General features: G+C 35.6%; 1 protein-coding gene across 6 annotated transcripts in view; it reads left to right on the forward strand.

The window, feature by feature from the left end:
- SLC25A21 (solute carrier family 25 member 21) overlaps positions 1-22,537 on the forward strand; it is a 237,453-nt gene that overhangs the window by 134,832 nt on the left and 80,084 nt on the right. For all 6 annotated transcript variants that reach the window (XM_064423927.1, XM_064423925.1, XM_064423922.1 and 3 more), the window contains exon 2: positions 1,435-1,483. In XM_064423927.1, coding sequence (XP_064279997.1) covers positions 1,455-1,483 — 29 coding nt within the window. In that variant the 5' untranslated portion in view covers positions 1,435-1,454. The remainder of the gene's footprint in view (positions 1-1,434; positions 1,484-22,537) is intronic.

The raw sequence follows: 22,537 nt of genomic DNA on the forward strand, positions 1-22,537 counted from the left end.
GAGTAGATTTCAATACTTTTCTTAGAAAAAGAAAGTGAGTTACCTAGCATGTAACAAACTGTGTTAGAGACTGTTAACTTTAGTAACACCTAAGCTCAGATGTGGTGTTAAAGGGAAAGGACAGGATGTGGAACTTAAGCCAGTGACATCTGAAATAGGAGAGCATCTAGTGAAACATTAGCATGTGCTTAGTTTCAGTGGGAATGTATGTTATACCTAAAGAAAGGAATTTGCAGATATTTTAACTTGAAGAAGAATGCTTTCCTGAATCAAGACTTTTGGAAATTTAGCTCTGACTCATCAAAAGACACATTTTTTATTATGAAAGCATTGTAATTATTTTTACAATAATCATAAATAAAGTAAATAAATGCATTCAAAATTGTAATAAGTATAGTCTTCATAACCTGTTTCTTCATGATGTAGCACTGAATTTATTACATTAGGTAAAAAGTGGACATTTAAGGTTGATAATAACCGGGACACGGAAATTTCAAAGACCTTGTAATCATTATCTAGGAACATATGCATGTATTTTCTTGGCATTTCAAAGTCCTGTAAGATTTGTGTAGTAGTTTTTATCATGTCTGCAGATGGACAAATTTCTAAAATACACTTTTACAGCGGTCCTGATAAATACATCTTTTTACAGCTTGTTTGCTCTTTGGAATGAGGCTGCTATGCCAAATAGGAAAGGAGAGTAGGCAGATCTAGAACTTTAACTAGAAAGTTCTCGCTGGGTTATGTATGGACTTTTCATCAGGTGTCAGGTGTGCGGAAAAAATAATAGAGCCAACTTTGAAGGTGGTGTTGACAGGTGAATTTGGGACCTTCCAGATCTCTCTTACCTTGGCATTGGTCCCTTGAGACCCACACTCAAAGGGGAAAAGCCAGGACCACACATCAGCATCAGCACAGGGCACGGTAGGACAAAGAGTCAGTGAGGCTGCAGCTCAGATGCTCAGGAATCAGCTGTCATGTTAATATCTAATGCATCTGAGCCACCAGTGCAGTCCTGCAGTGTCCTTAGGAATTAGTCTTGCGTGACAAAGAAGCAAGTACCAACCCGAACTCCCTTCCTTTGCTACTCTCAACAAGACTTATTGTATTTATTTATGATGCAAGTCAAATGTTCCCACTGTTCTTAAGTTAGAAAACTGAGCAAAAACTAAGATGAAATTGATTGTGTAGGTAAAGTCCTCACTTAACCCACTTCAATGAACAACTAGCTCTGTTCACTGTTGAAAAGCCCAATGGTTTATTCACACTGCAGAAGCCATGTTTAATATATGAGGCATAAAAGTACTGTGTCATCAATGATATGTGTAGGTTTTTACTTTGCCTTTCAAATTTCAAAAACTGTTGGAGTCAATGAAAATTAAATTACTATTTGTACAAATGTTTATTAGGCCTTTTTTTGTTATTCTTTTACAGGTCTTGTAGAAATTTGCCTGATGCATCCCCTTGATGTAGTGAAAACAAGGTAAGATCATGCTTGAACAGGTTTTGTTGACACTGGAAGATATCCAAATTACAAGCTGTCAAAAAATAAAATCCTAGAACTTCTCCCAGTAAGGTAACTTGTGCCTCTAATGACATTTATATTTGCTTACCTGTATTTACATCATTTGACAGATGGAATTTGAGTAGCATGGCACATTTCTGATTAGAGGTCATCTAAAGGTGTTAAATCTGCTTATGACATGTATTTTTACTCTTGTAACACAATGCTATGACATGAAGATGGCTAAAGTTAAATTCACTTATTATATGTAATATCTGCTGTAATCCTTTTATATGTATTTGGGAAATACCATATTGCCTCCAAAATAATTTTCATGGATTTTCAGTAAAAGTTATAAGAGAAGATGTTCCCTGTTGTCTTTGTAAGCTAAATAACTTAATGATTTCATATTTTTAAAATCTTTTTATCTCTCTTTGTTTTTTCCTGAATACTTGTTCTTATGTGAATATAAATGATTAAACGGCCTTGAAAATTTGCTCAAGTTAATTTGTTTTTTTCTGAATGATGGTTACTGAAATGGAAAAAAAAGAATAGCTGTGTTTCTAATTTCTGCAATACCCTTTTATTTTCTATGCATTTTAGTTTTTATATAAATGCACAAGTTAGTGCAATTAGTGTTACTGTACATGAAAAACAAACCAGAATGGAGAAGCATACTAGTAGAATGAGAAATCTATTCATGCCATATGTGTTACCCAGTGCCAATAATTACCATATATACTGTTCCTGGAGCTCTATCTAGGTCACAGACATGTAGGTAGAAAAGCTTCACTAGGAGACTAAACAGCCCCAAATAAATTATGAGGACAGCTGTGGACTCTGGAATATTCTTGAAGTTGTCAATTATGACTTCATATTCCAGTTTCAGTTAGCCAACATGTGAGCTTTTTTTGGATGCATTTTTGACTTCTATTTAAATCACATTTTGTGATTTGCCTAAGACCTTGAGATGAATATTTTTCTGTGGGTTGCATTTTGCAGAAGGAAGTAATCTGTCTGTGGTCATTGCCCAAGGAGACAGTTATTCAGGCTCCAGCTGCATCAAATGCTGCTGAGGTGCTGTAGGTCTTCCTCAGGGCTTGGAGGTTGCTCAGGCAATCCTTCATGACACGGATGTGCTGATTCATGTAGAGACAAGGCACCTGCTGCTTCTCAGGGTCCTCTCTGCCCCTCCAAGTACCACTGAAACAATGCCATTAAAACAAGACTTTAATGAGATTGAAATTAAAGACTCAGAAGCAACAGGGTACAAGCAAAACAAATACAAGACCAAATTTAAAAGAAAAAATCTGTCAAGTGGTCCACAAAGGGTGTGCTTTAATGACTTCATTTTGGCAGTTTGTGCTTTAACTCACCTCTAGCTTTCAAGCTTTGGTTTTGCTTCTCCCCATTTTTCAGTTTGTACTGAACTAGAAGTTGCGTTCTTTTGTAGTAAGAATGTAGATCATTCATAATTTAGTGTAAGCCACATATCATGTGTCAGAAAACACATTAATTGCACATCTGTGCTGGCAGTCAGCAAATATACTTTCAGTTTTCTGATAGTAACCACACAGTGGACTCTCAGAAAACAAGGACAGATTTCCCCATGTCTCTTTGAGATTTTACTGAGTTTTACACACTTTTCATAGTGAAAAGGCTTTTTAGATCTGAGATTCTGAAATGTAAAGAATTAAAGAGTGTGTGAGGATGTTTGTCAAGCTGTAACAATCCTTAAAAACACAACAAAAAGTAAAAATTAGGAAACCCTTAAATTTGAAATATAAGCCCATAAACAGTGGAATTTTTACAAGAAAGAAAGAAGTAGGAAGAAAGGAAAGAACAGTAGCTGTGCAGAAGAAATCAGATTATCGATCAAAGTGAAATTGAGGGACTGAATCAAATAAAAAATCCATTAAACAAATTTCTTCATTTGAAGAAATGTCCATTGAGTTAACTTTTCCACTGAGTTAGCTGCAGCTCTTTGCAAAGTGGGCAGCACCAAGTAATAGTTTTTTGTAGTTTGTTGATGCAGATGTATTCAGAGATATTGCACAGATTTTGCAGTAACATTTCTGCAGATGTCAGCAGATGGTAGTAGTTCAAAATACTTACAGTTTGAAAGCAAATGACAAAACCAAGAATAGAATATCCTTTGATCTCATCCATGATTTTGTTCTCCGTTCCTAACATCATGCTTCTTCCTTTTATTTTGTAATGGTCCCAATTTACTATAGCAGATTAATTCTTTGATGGCCTTGAAAGTTCAAATGAAACATTGGTTTTAATTCTGAACTTTGGACATAGAATGTTTTCTAATAGTTTTTTATTTACTTTATTCCTTTCTTGCAGTGCTTCTAAGTAATGTTGTGTGCTTAATCTTTCCCAACATGGTATTGATAATGCACCATTTTTGAATCACTCCCAGCTATTACAGTTTTGGTGATTGGTGTAGGGTTTTCTTCCTATTGGTTAGGTGAAGGGATGTATGAGAGCACCATTTGTTCCTTAATTTTTATGGTGTTTTGAGTTTCCTACCTTTTTCTCTAGAAGTGGGTTTGGTTAATAGAGTCCTGTGGCCATTTCAGATTATTGTAATCTCATTGATCTAAGTTACTGTTCGAAGGAGTTTAAGGAAGATGTCAGAGGCTCACATCTAGTGGACTGGTGGCTTAGTGCTTCATTGATATTTTGTGTATGTGCATGTTTTTAATAAAAACTTGGAGAAAATAAAGTTTCTGTCAAAGATTATTTTGAAACCCTGGAAAATGGTTTGGCTCTTTTATGACATTTTGCAATATCTTTTCTGTGTTTAGCAATTTTCTATTATTCTGCAGTAACAATGCTAAATTTGTTTATCTGCTCACATCAAGGGAGGAACAGTATATAAGTACATGCTTATAAACCATAGAGAATCCAAATGCTTAATGAAGTGTTTTTTTCCTAAGTGTACATCTGAAAATAATTTTATTTTTTTCTTTGCTAGAGCACCAAAGATCACTGCTCTAAGAAATTCCTGATAGCTGGATAGATTAAGATAACTATGATCCATTGTTTTAGCTGTATGAATCCCACTTATTCTTTGAAATGAAGCTCTCTTCTCATTTGCAAGATATATTGGATTATTTTCTGATGAGATATTAAAAAAAAGATGTGCTGATTTTTTTTTTATAGGACAGTTTCTAATCGCTATTTTATATATCCGTTACCATTATGATTAAGTTAGCCATTAAATAAAGTACTGAACCTCTGTTCTTGTCCTCCTAAATACAGAGTCTGGTAAGTTTTTTGTGCATCCATGTATGAGAAGTGACAGCAGCAGCAAGAGTTTTTCAGTACAGATACAGTCAAGACATAGAAGGTTTATTTTTTAATTAAGAGCTCTAGATGAAATTTCTTTTTTAGAAATTGAGGGAGAAGAAAAGTGTCTTATCTTAGGATAAAGAATTGGGTTTGCTTACTTTGTACCTTTTTTGTGTCTGAAGCATAATGCAGGCTGTAATGTTGTTTTCATCCATGAGTCTTTCAAAGGATGACAAAATGACATACTAGGTTATGATATATAGGACAAGACATTGCTATATATATTACTTTAAATTTAAAAATAGTAAAGTGCTTTTCCAGGTAGAGTTTATATGTTTTGACTCAATCAAATATACAAAATTCAGAACTTAATTACGTTTTTTTGTTGGATAATTAGTATTTATGCAGAAGCTCACAGGTGTGTAGTTGGTGAGAGAAAGGAAGAATTACAGGGAGCTGTATAAAGCCAAGGGAAGGTTAATAGTATTTGAGGAATCAGTCAAGCAAGCCTGGCTGGTAACTGGAGGATCTTGCTGTGGTCTCTCTGACAGTTCCAGGTTATGGTCTGAGGTAATCTGAATTCTCAGGAAAAAAAAAATCAAACTGTTTATTTTTTTCATTTCCCTAATACTGGGTTGCTGGCATAAAAATTTTGTTTTCAAGAGCTCCATAACTTTGAATTAAATGCACTAACACAGAATTTTCCTTGCTATTGCATTTTAACACCTAAAAAAATGCATGCAACCAATGGTCATACTGGAAAATGAGAAATACAAGTAGAAATAAAATTTTAGCTAATATTTCTCTAGGTTTATTACTTGATTCCCTTTATATGTGCTTTTTCTTTGATTATCACCAGTATTTTTACAGCTGAAGTTTAGTGACTCCACTGTTCTTGAAAACAATTTCAAAATTTCCTTTACAAGTATTCATACAGTGAAACACATGTTTGTGTGAAAATAGTAATTTTGGATGTTATTTGGTATTATGTAGTTAGCAAATGGAAACCTACTGAGTAATTTTTTTTAACAGTTACCTGCAAAATTTAATAGAAAACACAAATGAAGAAATTTATGACTACGTGTTTTCAAATAATAGATTAAAAATAAAAACACATCATCAAAAACTTTCAAATGCATAACATGTGAAAAGAAAATGTGTCTGAAATGCCTGTGAACAGGGAAAATATTATGGAATTGGTTGAATTATTTACTTCTCTATTCCATTTTAGGTGTGATTTGCCATCACTATACGTTTTGAGACAAATATCTGAAAGAGAGATGGTTTCTCTCACATCACAATAATACCGAATTGTCCTCCAGATCTCTGTTGACTTCAGTGGAGACAGATGAGTTCATACCACTGGAGTATTTAGAGGTTTTTTACTTCCTCACAATGTATTCAAAGAGAGGTGAATGTTATGCCCAATACCATATAGAAGACTTGGAGAAAGTCTACTTTATTATTTTATTAGTAGAATCATCAGGGTAACCTTTGTCCTGACATTTTAAACACATATTCAGTAGGCAGTTTTTTAGTACTTCTCTAGTTAACTCAAATAATCACAGTTCCATTTTATTTTTTTTCTCTGTACTGAAAGAGTCTTTTTTATTTTTTGATGTAGTTGTGCCTTCACAATGCAGTCTCACATTGGGATGAGAATGAAATTTCAAAATCAATGCATAAAGGAGACCCAGGGGAATTTATTTTGAAAGAATTGACTTTGAATTATCAGGAGAATAAATCATTAGGTATAGCTTGTTTTCTTGATTAACCTATTACACATCCCTGTTTTTTTTATTAAAGCTGTTTCTCACCTTTGGCAGGAAGGCTGCAGTGCATATTACTCTACTGTAATACCTCTTCACATAGTTCAACTTCAGATCAGAATCTTCATATGGACTGACTTTTGGTCTCATGTGTGACCCTGAATATCAGCATTTAAAATATGAGGCAAATAATTCACCTTAGAAACTACGGAGGAAATTTTTGTGCTGTCGATGGAGATTTTCAATTTTGCTACTCTTTCTGAAAAATTCTAAACCAACATCATTAATCTGAAGGCCAAAATCAAAAAAATAATTTGGGATGCAAATAAAGGTTTGGAATCTGCATTACAGACCCATTTCTAGTTAGCAACTGTTCTGCTGATTTGTGTGCATGTTTATCCATTCTGTTCCTTTGTTCCAATTCTGTCATTTTGGTCTTATTAAAAAAGTTCAGCTTACTACATGTGTTTCCGATCTCATTCCATCTGTTATTTTGCAAGAGCTACTTCCTTTATATCATTAATTCCTCTTTGATTTTTGGTCTTTTTTGTTTGAATGGGCAGAGGTGGAGCTTGTTTCTGAAAAACATTGGTTAAGGAAGAGTTCATTGTCCTTATGCAATGTTACCATTTCCAAGGGACCATAGTTCACTTGGTTTGCATCAGGCCATGTTAAGTTCATGGTGCTTGATGCGAACTGCTCTAGTTAGATTCGTAACAGTTTTAAAGCAGAAAATAGTCTTCCTGTCCTGGGAAAATTATCAGGATACCAAAATATTCTGTATTGGAATGAACAGTTGAACTCTCAGAAGACCTAGAAAAACAATGAGTTATGGCCAATGAAACTTCGTGCAATTAATTTTGGATTTTGGAAGTTTTCACTTCCTTGTTTCCCTCTCTTTCTTTTCAATGCCTTTTAAGTAATTTTGAACTAAAAAACCAGAAGATTTTGTTTGAAAATGTAGAGAACAACATCCATTGTCATCTAAAAGAAGTGTATAAAAATATATTGAAACTGATAGTTTCTTGAGAAATAGGGTTTGTTTTTTTTCATTTTGAAGGAAAAGAAGCAAGTAAAAATAATCTCTGACCAACTCAGCTTAATGTCTTTATTTCATCCAAATGTCAAGGCTTTTCTCTGGGATTAGATTTCCTACAATTATCAGTGGTCTTTGGCACAATTTTTCACAGGGTTTTTGTGCATATTCCAGTTTATACTCTGGTTTTATCACTTGGATTTCAGCACTGAAATACTTTGGATATTTATGTACAGATCCAATTTTTTCATAATGAGGACTTTACAGTTTATAGTAATTTGGATGTGGATGTGATCCAGTGCTCTGCAATTTCCCATCTTATTCCTTCTATGTACAATCTGTTAGGAATTAATAAGGGCACATGGGCTAATAATTCCTGCTACATATACTATTGCAATTTAAATCCTTCCCTGAATTAAAGAACAGCATTGATGTACACTGTTAAACAGATGCTCTGATTTGCAGTGCTAGTCAAAGTGATTTCTGTTCCTATGTGCTTTTTTTTTTATATATTATTCATAGGTGTACCACATGTATATTTTATAAAGAGTATCATGATCTTTGTAGATAAAAGGAGCTGTGTAAGTGTGGCTTCATCATCTCCTCCTGTGATACTGTGTTATTTGTGATCAAATACCATAACTGCTTGATGGTAGCCCAATTTCAAATCAGTGTAGATTTTTGGAAGATCTATAACCTATATTCTTTTATTGATTTTGAAAAAATTCTATCCCTTCTTTGATAGAAACTTAATTTCTACATCATCAATTCGGACTGCTACAGGTCCTCAAGCTTTTCTATAATTTTGATTATACATTCTGCCATCTACTCTTGAGTTTTTTTAGTGAATAGGTAGTGCTTTTTTTAGACTGAAATACCCTAAAATCATAATTTCCATTTGACAGCATGGCATGCTTCCAGTTATGTGTTACCTGTGCCATTTCACTGGATTTACCAAAACTTCCCTCAGTTTCTTCAGTCACTTGTGAGCTGCAATAACCTAGAATTTCTAATACCCACAAAATAAACCATGTCCACCTTCAGCTCAAGATAGAACAATAATCTCCATTTACCTATTAAAGAATTCTTTCCTTGTCTGTGAGGTTTTTAGGGGGTGGGGTTTAATAATATGAAATAAAGACAACTCCAGGTGCCTAAATAGTTACTTACATACTTCAGGAGTGAACCAGAAGGAAGTGAAATGGCTCTGCATGCAGGGAGCAAGTGGTGAGACCATCACAGGGGAATTGAGAGAGGCAGTAGTAGATGGGATAAGTTTTTCAGACAAGGAAACAAGTGGACAGTCTACCAGAGAGAGCAAAAGAAAAAGAATGCCAGGGCAAGAAGGGGTGTGTGATGGATTTCTTGTATAATTTCTTGTCAGAGAGATACGGAAGGAATGTTTTGGGTTTCTAGAAGGCTGGTGGACCAAAGCAGACTTGGAGTGGCCTTGGTTCTCTTCAAGAAGCAATTTTGCATCTTGAATATTATAAAATATAAAATATTTAATTTTGTTTAGATTTTTGGCTTGGTGCATCTTCCCATTAGAGTGTGGTGCCAGTGATGCCAAGGTCACAGTTTTGATCCCCATATGGGCCATTCACTTAAGAGTAGGACTTGATGATTCCTGGATCCCTTCCAAATCAGACAATTCTATGGTTCTGTGAGAAGGTCTTTTACATTTCTCAAGCACAGCTCTGTCTAGGTGAACCCTTAGAGATGCTTTCTTGAGCAGCTGATTTGGGGAGTAACTGGTAATCATGCTAGAAGACATATTGAATATTATCTATCTTGCTAGTGACAATCCTTTTGACTATGGACTTTTGCAAGATACATTCAGTCATCTGTTCTCTTAACAATTTTTTGCTTGTTACTTAATTTTCTCTTCTGTTTGGACAATGAGCTAGAACCATTTCAGATCTCTTTAGTGTATCTTTTTTCATTCTAATGACATAGCATCATATTATTTCTGTGTTTGGATTTTCAGTGCTTACAAAGTTCATATAAATATTACTTGCAACTACTTGGGCAGAACTTGTAAAATGACAAGACCTTGAGGTTTCTCTCCTAAAATCTGCATTTATGTATTTACATGCTTTAAAGAAATAAATGTACACAGACATATTTAACTGTACTGGTACAGCATCTTCCTTGGTAGAGGAAGTGAAGTTTCTTTATATTTAAATTCTCTAGCACTGGAAAAACCTGCAGTTGATTAGTTGTGTCTGCATGACGCAGTTGCAAAAAAGTGCTGTGGACTGTGTTTTGTGATTTCACAAGATGTACATTCTACACTTGCAGTTTAAATCCAAGAAAGCTCTGGAATTTTTTTCTTCCATTTGTTATTATCTTCATTTTAGGAAAATGCTTCCTTTTGTAATATGAGGCTACAAATAAACCTCTTTTAGATAGAACAGGAAAATGTGATGAAAAAGCTGTAAAACTCTTATCATGAGGAAGCATACTATGACTTACAGTTATGAGAGAATAATTATTTTGTCATTACACTGCTCAATGGGGAGAGGGAAAAAAGCAAGAGAACCTAGGACTAAGTACCTTCTAAAATATATTCATTGTAGTGTTGTCTGTTTCTCTAGTTAGAAATAACCGAAGAAGTTAAAGATAGTATAGATAAACTTAGAAATTTTTTTACTATCTCAAGATATCTACAGAGAAACAGGATATTTACAAGAATCAGAATCCAAGACTAAATTTTCATTACAAAAAAATTCAAATTCAGTTTGATACATTTTGGATCTGTGGATCATCTGACAGATCTCGAAAAATACAGCCATGTTTGTACAGAAAACACCCTGTAGTATTATAGTGTGTTATATTGTATTAAATACAATAGATGTGCTTAATTATTTTGTTTAGATTGCCTCATGCTATTGTATTGCTGTCTAAAAAGGAATCACTGTAACTTACAGTAATGTAACTTTTTTGAGTTACGGAAATTGCCTCAGTGCTCCGTACACACTTAACAGGGAGAAAGAAATAGTGTTAGAAGTCTTGGTGCTCAGTGCAATGCGAACTTTCTTGTACATCACTTATAAATCTGATTTATTTCTTTTGGACATGGGACATCTATTCAACTATTCATCTGCTATTTCTTGGCAATGGGGAATGGTACCAGGACTGCTAGCATTTTATCCAGAGCTGTACTCTTTTGACCACTGCAGTAGAACCAGCACTTAAAACCACAGCCCGTTCCCAAATGAGGTGTTACAGCCTGTGTCTGTCATATTCTGCCACTGCTGTACTAGTGCTCAGAAATCTCCATCCCAGTGCTGAGTTCAGCTTCCTCTCCCTCTCACTTTCCCTCACCCTCACCCTCTCCTCTCTCCTTGCCTCTGCCTGTTGCTTGGTCCCAAACCATACCTTTTGTCCAGTCTATTTTAAATTGTGCCCAGTGCCCAGTCCCCTCTAATTTCCTTGGAATGCCCCTGCATAGCCTACTGCTTCTCACAGCCAGTAGGTATATTCCAATGTTCCAGTATTTCCATTACATAGTTTTATCCCTAACAACTACCTACGCACCCTTTATTGTATATTGTTCCCCTTTCCCTTTGTTTATTCCCTTTAGACAGGGTAGGTTCATGTCATGCCCCCTTTTCTTTTTTCCCAAGCTTAAATTAGTGTGAGATAATCAGAGAAGCTCTTTAAATAATCTTTTTCTCCCTATTAATACTGTATTTAAAATATAATCAGTCAAAAGAAATCATGAGGGATAGAGTGGAATGAGAGCAAGAGTGGAAAGGAGAAAATGAAGGACTAGGAGGTGAGAAAGTACATGGGATTCTATTTACAAGAAAAATACATGCTGAAAATAAGTATTTAAGATGGGAATTGGGGAGTGAGAATGAACAGATGTTAGCAAAGTTACTTTGTCTGGAGACAAAGAAATGGGATAGTTAAAAAATGTGTGTATTTTAAAGTAAGATTTTAAATAAGGATTAAGCAGCTGGGAAAGGTTACTTAGACTACGAGTTGGAGACATCGATGGTGTACATAAGATTTTTTAAAAACAATCTAACAAAGCAGCTGGGTGAGTTATTAACAGATGTTAATGATTTGTCAGTGGTATAAAACATTAAGATCACATTCAGGGGTAGACCATAGTCATGTCTGATTTCTCCATGGACAAAACTTTTGCATTAGACCACTGTCATGCCTGATTTCTAACCATGGATGGAACATGCCTAAAATAATTCAAGCAAGGAGAAAAATAAAGAAAGAAAAAGAAAAGAAAGAGAAAGAAGGAAGGAAAGAAGGAAAAAAGGAAAGAGAAAGAAAGAAAGAAAGAAAGAAAGAAAGAAAGAAAGAAAGAAAGAAAGAAAGAAAGAAAGAAAGAAAGAAAGAAAGAAAGAAAGAAAGAGAGAGAGAGAGAGAGAGAAAGAAAGAAAGAAAGAAAGAAAGAAAGAAAGAAAGAAAGAAAGAAAGAAAGAAAGAAAGAAAGAAAGAAAGAAAGAAAACTGCCTGTGTTTATTTTACTAGTATTTGTTCATCTACTGCAATGAGTGGGAGATAGTTCAAGTATGGAAAATCGGTGTTTAATGACTTCATTTACAATAAACAGAAAGTAAATTTTCTCCTCTTTACATTTCTTTTTTTTTCTTACTTGTACTTGAGCTAGCTTTTCAAAGCTATGGATACAAGAGAACAAAACTGTATGTGTTGGAAGCTCAATGTAACTGTAGCAATGCCAATAATTCTTTCAGAGTAGTTGGCCCTTAATGCTGTATTTAAGTATGTCCCGAAAATAACTGCATTAGGCCAGTAAGTGCCAAGTAAATCTATAAATAAATAAAAAGAGAGATAATATCTTTATGAACTGTGCTTTCTGTATGTTTTTTATGAACAGATGCATCAGTGTGTATTCTAGGTCTAGAGGGGGTTTTGAGAAACAAGAGTATTCATGTTGAGTGGGATGCAAGTAAAATACCATCTCCAAAATAATCTTGGCACAATAGACATGTCTTTTGAACTTATTTCTCAAGAGAGTAAAAAGAAACAACAAAAAGCTAAGGAAATATTTGCAAGTTTTTAGCTGCTGCGATGTTGTAGTAAGCTGATGACTCCCTGGTGAGCAGGCAGTGGGTTAGATTGTGCTTTTACAACCCGAGCTGAGCCAGGGGCAGAGCTCAGCGGCACCAGCTGAAGAGCAGCTCACAGAAGGGGTGGTTGTGCCTCAGAGGTGCTGTGACCTTCCCAATTTTCTCATTGTCTTCATGATAAATGGTTGATCCATAGCAGTACTAATTTGTTGTAACTACAAAAGTGTGGTCGTTTCTTGTATCTTTTTTACCCATTTCTCTAAAGCTAGAGGGGGGCTAGACAGTACCTGTGCACTGGCTGCCATTGTGAGACTGCAGCAGAGCAGTGAGAAGGTGCTGTGGGTGCCCACGTGTGCATGGTGGAGCTCAGGGTCTGCCACAGAAGGAGAGGCATTTCCAAGTGTTGCATGTGCTACTGTCCATCCAGCATCTACCAAGGCGTGGCAACTTAGATCAAGATGGTTTCCCCCAGGAGGAACATTGGATGCTTCTTTCTTCTGCACATTAGTGAGCTTAATCAACACAAGAATCAGTCATGGCACTTTTTCCTGAATGAGTCATCTACAGACTGGATGGGTAAAATTAAAGTTTTGAAACTGCTAAACTTGAATACAAATCAGGAGAGGAAAAGCAAACAAACAAACAACAACAAAATCCAAAAAAACCCACGTTTTTAAACTTATTTGGTTTCTTAGAAAGAAGTGAAGGGAGGCATATTTCATTTAAAATCATGGTTCCACATCATTTTCAGCTCAGTTCTTTTGGAACTGTTTTCCCTTGACACATACACTCCCATTCTTTGCCCCCTTGACACACACTGGATTTCAGGGAGCTAGCACAGTGGAAGACTTATCAATTAATCATTGTCTGGCTGGTTTTCTTTTTTACCAGCTTGGTTTTCGGAATGAATTCCCCACACAATGATATATCAGGCAATATGAGGACAAAGAAGGGGGCAACCCAGACCCAGATCAACAGTGGCAACCCCAAACTGTATGTTAAAGGTGTGCATGAAAGGCACGTGTGTACATGCTGTCATTAGAGTATGCTGTTACACCTAATCTGGTGAAAGGGTGGTTTTACCCTAGGAGAGGTAGGCCTGCTCCTGGTCCCTTGACACCCAACACCCTTCTGTTCTTTGTAGTTTGGTCCCAACACCCTTCTGTTCTTTGTAGTTTGGTCCCACCATTTCCCTCATGCCAGATCTAGCAGTTGCAAAACTGCAGGGGAAATTTATTTAGCTTGATGGTGTGTCAGAAAATTAAGCTATTGAAAAGTATATGTTTTCTAGTGGCTGCAGACTATTGGATCAGCTATCAAGTAATGAAAAACCGAATCCTAATCAAAGATGTATAGCTATTTATTTACTATGTCTCTAAATTATATATGACCTTTTTTTTCTATGATTGCAATTTTTTGTATCTTGTCTGACAGAACATGCTTCATAGTGTTATATCTTCTCTTAGAAAATCAGGTTCAGTTAGTTATGGACAAATATGTTCTTTTGAAGGTGTAAGTTGAATTCCATCACAGGAGAAATAAAAATAATGCAAGAAAGGTATGTTACCTTCACAGGGGAATAGAATAATGCAACAATGTTGTGTAAGTAAAAATCTTTCCTAATTTAATAATTGAAATATGAATTTTTAAATGAATAGCTATTGCTATTCATTGCTATCCTTTTCCTTTTCAGATACATTTTTTTTCTTTCCAAATTGTGATATTATCAACTTGACATATCTAAGAAGTAAAACAGCTAACAATTCCATTATTATACAGATAATGCATTGTAACAGTATATGGCATATGTCTTAGGCAATTTAGGAATATACTGAACTTTAGTTTTCAACTTTACAGGACAGGAAATTCCAATTTTGTTCTTCATTGTTGCTAAAAGGACAAGATACCTGTCTCCCTCGTGTCAACGGTGCTCCTCCTTACAGAACCTTGTAGTTTGCCATAAGCCTATAGAACATATCATCCTAGGGGAAGATTGACTGGTACAGATTCTCATGAATTTGTGAGTGGTATCACCTTGCTAGAAGGGTTCAGTGAGCATCAGAATTACCACAGAGAAAGCTGCAGGGGAACAGGGGAGAACCAATTGAGGGGTAAACCTTCCTGTTCTGTTTCAGGTGAGCTCTTACATCAGATCAACTGATCATGGGAGATCTTAAGTCAGAAGCATCAAACCATTAAATTCACAGGTATATTAGTTCCTGTACTTCAATGTACTCATTTATCAGCTCTGCAGTACTTAATTCTAATGTCTAAATACTTGGTCAAGTTTGAGTGAATAAAGGATTCCTGAAGTTCCCTGTTAATAAAATTGCACAATATTGCAGAAGTTGCTTGCTGTTATTACTATGAAAAATGATTGCACACTACAAAGAGCTGTTGACCTTTCTGTGAAATATGTAATTAGGATTTTGAACTTTCGTATTACAGCTTTAGCAGATATACTAATTCATGGCTACTAAAAAGAGCCTCATATTCCCTCATGTCAGCCCTGCACTCATCAGATTCAACTCTAACTTAGCCAAAAGCTAAATCAACAACAAAAAGAAGAAAACTTGTAAAACAAACAAACAAGCAAGCAAAGAAACAAACAAAAGTGCTTAGCAAAAAGTGTAGATGGAGAGGGAGGAATGTGGAAGGAATTAAACTGAGTTTTCTGAGTTTTTCTCCAAGTAGATGTGTGTTTTTTCAGTCAGTTCTGATGAACAGCATGGAAAAAAATGGAACATGAAGCATTGTGCCCTCGGTAGGAAGTAAATCTGTATAAAGAAATAAGCACAGTGCCATATGTCATATGTGAAATTTATTCCCATAGTTAGGTAGACAGAGCAAGGACATAATTTACAAGAAGCCTGAGCTCCAGAATCATGACATCTGGAAATAGAGAGGGTATATGTCACCATGCTGTACACTGGCCTGATGATCCTCTGTAGACTGTTGGCAAAGAGTAAATATTTAGGACAGATGGCCTTCTGATCCATAATAGGTACTATGGAGGCAAAAAGCCTCCTATCTTCATAGAAGTCACTTTCTTAGCATAAGTGACCTACAAAGGCATATATGACAGAGCTGCCTGTGATAATAAGAGCTGAAGACACATATCCACTATTTTGATGAATCATCAGAAAAGTAATAAAAGAATGATGATGAGTGTATCAAGCTCATTTGCATTCTGAGTACCATGAAAAACATCTCATCCATTAGAAACAACATGAAATCCTGGAGAGTATCACATCTGTGGAGCAAGGTTAATTGTTCACATAGATTCTGCTACATGAAACCTTTGCTTGATTAGTCAAACCCAATTTTGAGATCAATTAGATGCACTAATGATGCCATTTCTACTTACTCACTTTTCAGCCTCTGAATAAGTTTATCCAGCAGAAGCATTTAGAGCAGTTGATTAAGAAGAGCAGGGTCTTATTGTTGTCTTTTTGTGCTATTCTGACAGCTCAGAGGACATTGAGGGAGATTTTGGCACTGGAAAATTTCCTTAATGAATCACAAGTCCTTAGGTGGTATATGGAGTAGAGGTGGATTAATGACTCTGCTTCACCTTTTCCTCACAAACTCTTATATAGCAGTAGGTAATTCTGGAAAGGAATCAGTGGTCAGAATGTCTTTTACAATCCAGCTTTTTGTGGCTGCCAGTACAGACCCTGGTGACTAATAGGAATTCTGCACCAATTAGAGCAGAGTTGTGTTATGTGTGCTGGGGCTAAAACACTCCCAGTATTCTTGGCTAGCCTGAGTGCAGTGGAAATACATAAGCAGCTTTGAAAAGCTTGGCCTGCAGTTCTTCCTCCCATTTAATCACATAGCTTAAGAATAATGTAAACTTGAGTCTTGAGTGACAAATCATAAAGTTATAATCAGAAATGTTACAGGATGAGGCCAATTCACAGACACTCTTGGAAGATATAATTTATGCAGTTGCACCTAATTTCAATTTCATCATTGTTCAATGATGTGAACAATGTGATTCAGAAGCCTTTTGAAACAGGTTATTTTTCTATCTGAAGACAAGTTAGCTTCTGAACATGCAGATATCTTGAATGCTTCTGTATTTGAAAAATAAACCAGGATTTTTATCCAGATCATAATAAAACTTAGAATAAACAGAAATTTGGTCAGCTAAAGTTTTGATGAGATTTATTTCAGAAAACAAGGACAAATATATTAGAAGAAGATGTCTTTTGAAGATACATCAATCATAATTTTCAGTAAATTTTCAGATTTCATAATGATGAAGCTACTGCTTTGGAAGCTAGTGGGAAACTGCAGAGGTAATACAGATTAAAATGTTGTGACTTTTCATGAAATACAGCTTAAAGGCATGTATTTTATATTACATCCATTAAACCTAAGGCTGTGAGAAAAAAATAGATAGGGACAGTTCATTTTGTTCCTTCTGCTATAAAGCAACCTGGGGCAACGTGTTGGACAGGTGGGTAAAAGTAATTTACCCTTGATTACAGCATAGTTGAATCTATTCCACAAAGTCCTGTAGCTCAGAATAATCACTTAAGTAAACCCAATATTGGTGGATAATTTGGCATGACATGAACATTTTGGAAGGTTAGGGTGATATCTGTCTGTGACTTTTATGACAAAATTTGCAACATTTCTAAGAGACAGTCAAATTTTTCACCTTTCCCTCAGGCGCTGCCACAAGACTGTGTAGCACCTCGGGACACACTCCACAGGACATTGAAATTGGGCTGCAATATTTTAGATACTCTGCTCTGGACATATTCATGGGCTTGAGTCCATGACAGAATATTTAAACCAGGTTTTGTTAGAAATTCAATTTTGATAGCTTTAAACTTTATTATTTGTTGGAATTTTCTTCTGAAGTAACAATTGTTTTTTAAAGTGAATTTTCCCCTCGGCAATCCACTTTATCAAGCTGTAATTTTTCTTTAACTTTATTTAACAGTGAAGTTGCTGTAAATGCATCTTCACTGTATGGGTGATACCCATAAAAAGGATCTGTAGGAATTTTTTGAAGGTGCTTATCTTGCTCTGTTTCTCAGGTATGGTCCATAAGGTGGCTTAGTTCCCACTCAGGTGCTTCTGACATGAGTTAGACACATATTTGTGTGCTGGCGGGGTCAAAATCAAGGAATGTTTCATTGCAAGTTTTTCAGTGGACACATAATCAAATGCAAAGTTTTGAATAATTTCAGCATAGTTGCATTTATTTTGGCTGCAATATTTATCTTGAGATATGGGCCTATATATCTAAAATTGAAAAACTATCTTAGAAGAAACATATTATGTGCTTAACAAGCACAAAAAAAGGGGGGGTGTTAATCTAACTATTATTTTTTGGCCTGTCCATGTCTTTTATCATTGTGTGTTTTCTAGTATTAAAATGTATATATTTGGTAGCTTTCCCTTCTATACCAGTGTACTTTAGAACTTTATGCTAAGCAAGTTATATACAAGTATTTAGGAGCAGAAAATTTAATTGCTTTTTTTGTTGTTAAAAATACTTCTGTAATGGAAAAGAATTGCACTGACATTTTAATATGCTGTCACTTTAAGATACTGCATGAAGTGTGAACAGAGCACAGGCACATTTAACAGGTGTCTCTAATGGTTAGTTTGTCTCTTAGAAATAGCTGTAATATAAATTTTGGTGGAACATGTAGATCCAAGGTGTTTGGAACTTGCAACATCCTAACCAGTCTTTCCTTTCGTTGCTGGTGAAAACAAATTGGGTTGTGTAATTGACTTTTTTGTGAGTAAAGCTTTTATGTTTGCCTTGAGTTCAAACTCCATCTTTTTCTTATTATTCTTTTTTCCCTTAGGAGGGATTGCAACATGGCTTTTAGGAGAAAAAAAAAGTTCAGTGTATTCATTTATTTTAGTAAATAGGACATTTCTATTGCTTTCAGATTTGCCAGTCTGTAACTGCAGAAATAATCACGAAAAAAGGGTGAAAGCCAAATCAATTACATTTTTAAAGAGTGTATTTTTATTAGATCTTCCAAGTGCCTGTTATGTTCAAAGAGAGCTCAAGATTGTCTTGTTCACAGAATACTTGAAAAACCCCTTAAAAGAAACAGATCTATCCAGGAAAATGTCTGGATTGTTGTATGAAGTGTGCTTACTTCAAAAAATGGCAGAAGAAGAGCATCACCACATATACAGTTTTTCAAATTTTCAGTGAGATTACTACTTTCTCCAGAAGTTGATAGAAAAATGTCTTTAAGCAAACAAACAAAAACCCATAATACAAACCTGATAACAAAAGTTAATACTAAATTTTGAAAAAGAAAAAAGCACCAGTTTTGTTACATAGAAAATGAATTATGAACATTCATCTTCTAGTTAATTTTTTTTTTTTTTATAAATAGTTATTCTTTTCTGAATAAGAAAGATAAGCAGACATAACTTCCTCAAAGTTATATCTGAAGAAGTTAAGATTTAGTGAACATTTCAAGATCAAATGTTTCACTAATATTTAAGATACATTTAGATTGATTGCAGAAAATTATGAAAGTCTATTTATTAGTTAAGTTGTTGTTAAAGTAAAGGAATTCTGATCAATTTGCTAAGAATTGACTCCAGCTGTGCTGGTTTCCGTCATGTAGTTAAACAGAAGCTCACCATAGTTTGATCTACTTGTCCTCATTTTCATGGTCACTGAAGTAAAAGTATGATGGACTCAGCAGCAGTCATGTGTTCCTTGAGTATTCAGGTGCTAATCCAGTGACTCAAATAAAAACTTCAAAGCCATTACAGAAATATTTCTCTGAATTTAATGTAACTTACTATGTGTGTTAATTACATATTTAAATATCTGTGAAGAAATCATGTAAGAAATTCTTAATTTCAATATCAAATTGACAGATCTGGATTCTGATCTGGAATAGACAATAACCTCATCATCATAGCACATAGCTATGAAGTGAAAGAACGAGTTCCAATTCCTGCTTCCTGAATTAGGTATCAGTCTTGGACTTGACTTTCCCAAAACCTTCATAGATGCCTTGACCTCTGAGTGTCTATGGCATAATCCTTTATTCAAAGCTCATTCTAGGCCAGACTAAAATATGAGCTCCAAATTAGCTCTTTCCTCCAGCATGTTCACTTGGGCACATGGTTCAGCTACAAACTGCATTGTAAAAAAGCAAGAACTGATTGTGTCTCTGCCAGATCCTGTTGTGAGTACTGTAGCCACTAATACCCTGCCTCTCATTTCTTCAATGACTGCAACTCCTTTTAATCAAAATAACTAGATAGAAGCACATTTTTGCTCCTCACAGGAATAAAGAAGATTATGTGTCTAATGGATCCATTCTTAAAATGATTGCTGTATGTACATCTATGCTGCAGGTGCAGAATCATGTGTACTCAAGATACAGAATTTCTTTATTTTTTAGCACTGTCCATGTTGTATTCCTGAACCTCCTGTCTGTGTGGAATGTGTATAATATGTCCAGTTACTAGAAATTGAGCGGACACTTCAACTGTGGACTTCAACAGTAATTCCAAACTAGTATCCTTGAGTTTTTGAGCTGGATCTCTTTTCAGTTGAACTGTGCGGAAAAAGAAATCTGAATTGGTTTCTCCTTCAAATGTTACCATTGCCCCTTGGGGTGCTGAATCTGCCTGGGTAACTGCAGACATTGACTGTAGCCTTGGTGTGTTCCAGCATCACCTCTACTCTCTTCAAACAGTAGAGTCCTGCTTTTCACTCCGTTTCATAACCCTCTTCATTGCTTAACAAGTGTCAAAGAATCTTCTCCCGTATTTCTGCTCAAACCTTCACGGTGCCATCCAATAATCAAGCGCTTTTGCATGAATCTGTGAAGCCATGGTTACTGCACTAGAGTTCTTTCACGGCTTGTGGTAGATTGTCAAGACAAAGTCTGACATGCTTTCATAGTTCTCAGATCAGCAAGTCCATGTGGTTTAACTTGGGATAACTCATGATCAGTGTTTATCCTAAAAACAGCATTTTTCTTTTTCTTAGCTCATAGTGCAAAACAAGAATTCCACCCATCTTACATCTTAGACTCGCATATAATGTTCATCACTGCCACTTTCTTCCCTGGTGGTTTGGAGTTGTTTCCAGAACTGTAAGAACATACAAATATCAGTAGTGTAAATTTTCTAGATACTGCATCTTCTTATAATTTGTGTGTAGAACTGGTAATTTTGGATTTTCCTTCCCACTAAAAAGCATGTGCTTTTGGTAGACATTCAGAAAATTGTGTACTCAGAGAATGTGTAAAATATATTTCAGTTAAGGAATAGAAAATCAAAGTAATGAAAAGACAAAATGATTGTGGCAATTCACAATTTTGAAATACGTTTGGGGAAAATTTGAAAATAGGTAATTAATTTTATTCCTTTCTCCTGTAGTCTTTCTGCAAGTGCAGAAAGCTATATGTGCTTTTGGTCACTTCACAATAGCATTAGACAGGTTAATGTTTTAAATAAGCACTCCATGTTCATAAATTCCAACTGCTGAATATATTTCCTGTGGTATGCTTTAAACAAAGGTCTGCTACTTCTGATGTTTATCCCTGACATTGTTGTTAGACATACCTTTAGTATGCTTTCATTTGTTGTTATTAAGGTTTTATTCTGTCATAAATTTCTAGATATATGTACAACAATAAGATTATTCTATTCTTCCTTCCCTAATTTTTGTGAAACACTGCCAGTTAACTTTATGGAGGAAACATTGAAAGAGTTTAAATCTTCAAGGAAACCACTGAAAGAGCTAAAATCAGCTGTGCTAAAAAGGCATGTGCATGGCAGTTGTGGGTAAATGCCCTTTCTGGAATTAATTTCTATTTTGTGATTAAGATGCAAGTACCTGCTTTCTGAATCACTCTTTCTAGTTCAGCTAGCTAAGCTTAACTGAAACCAGAAGAGGAAGCATCTTAAAATCAAATCCAATTATGGGCAATATTCCCACAAGCTTCCTGAGCTAATTTTAGGAACTTTTCTTTTGAAAGTCCATCCCTAGTCCATTCTATCAGCATCATATAGTGGATGATATAGTCAGAAATATTGCAAAAAAAAAAATCAATCCCCCCAGATTAGAGGGGTATAGCTGAAACAGAGATGGTAGATCTGTGCAGTGTACGTGACACATTATATGGTGTAGTGTGCATGCTATTGTTGTGGTTGTCATTGTTGCAGGAGCTTACGTGCTCTAAATCTTCTCTTGACTAGTTTAGAAACTATTCTGTCTCTAGGGATCTACTGACTTCTGCTGTTTCTTTGATTTGCATGCAGATCCAAGCCTTCTTAAGGGCCTTGACAGCAGAGTTGATATTTTAAAACAGTAGCTTTAAGTCTCAATATAGTCGTGCTTACATGATTCAAACTTGCTGATTGTGGGAGACAAGGTTTGAAAACATGCTGGTAATGCCAGTTGTGCTGGTTTTGGCTGGGGTAATTTTCTTCTCAGTGGCTGGTGTGGGGCTGTGTTCTGCATTTGTGCTGAACACAGAGATGATAATACAGAGATGTTTTTGTTATTGCTGGGCAGTTCTTGCACATAATCGAGGCCTTTTCTGTTTCTTTTACTGCCATGCTGACAAGGATGCTTGGGGTACATGGGAGCCTGGGAGAAGATACAGCCAGGGGAGGTGACCCCAACTGAACAAAGGGATATTCCAGGCCAAGCTCACTATCTAAAGTGATAGGAAAAAGGAGGGAGGGGAGTTATTTGGAGTGGTGATGTTTGACTTCCCAAGATACTGTTATGTGTGATGGGGCCCTGTTCTCCTGGAGATGCTGAACACCTACTATGGGAAGCACTGCTGTGCCTGCTATGGGAAGCACTGAATCCATTTCTTGTTTTGCTTTGCTTGTGTGT

This window comes from Passer domesticus, chromosome 6 (genome assembly GCF_036417665.1).
Source record: "Passer domesticus isolate bPasDom1 chromosome 6, bPasDom1.hap1, whole genome shotgun sequence".
Lineage (NCBI taxonomy): Eukaryota > Metazoa > Chordata > Aves > Passeriformes > Passeridae > Passer > Passer domesticus.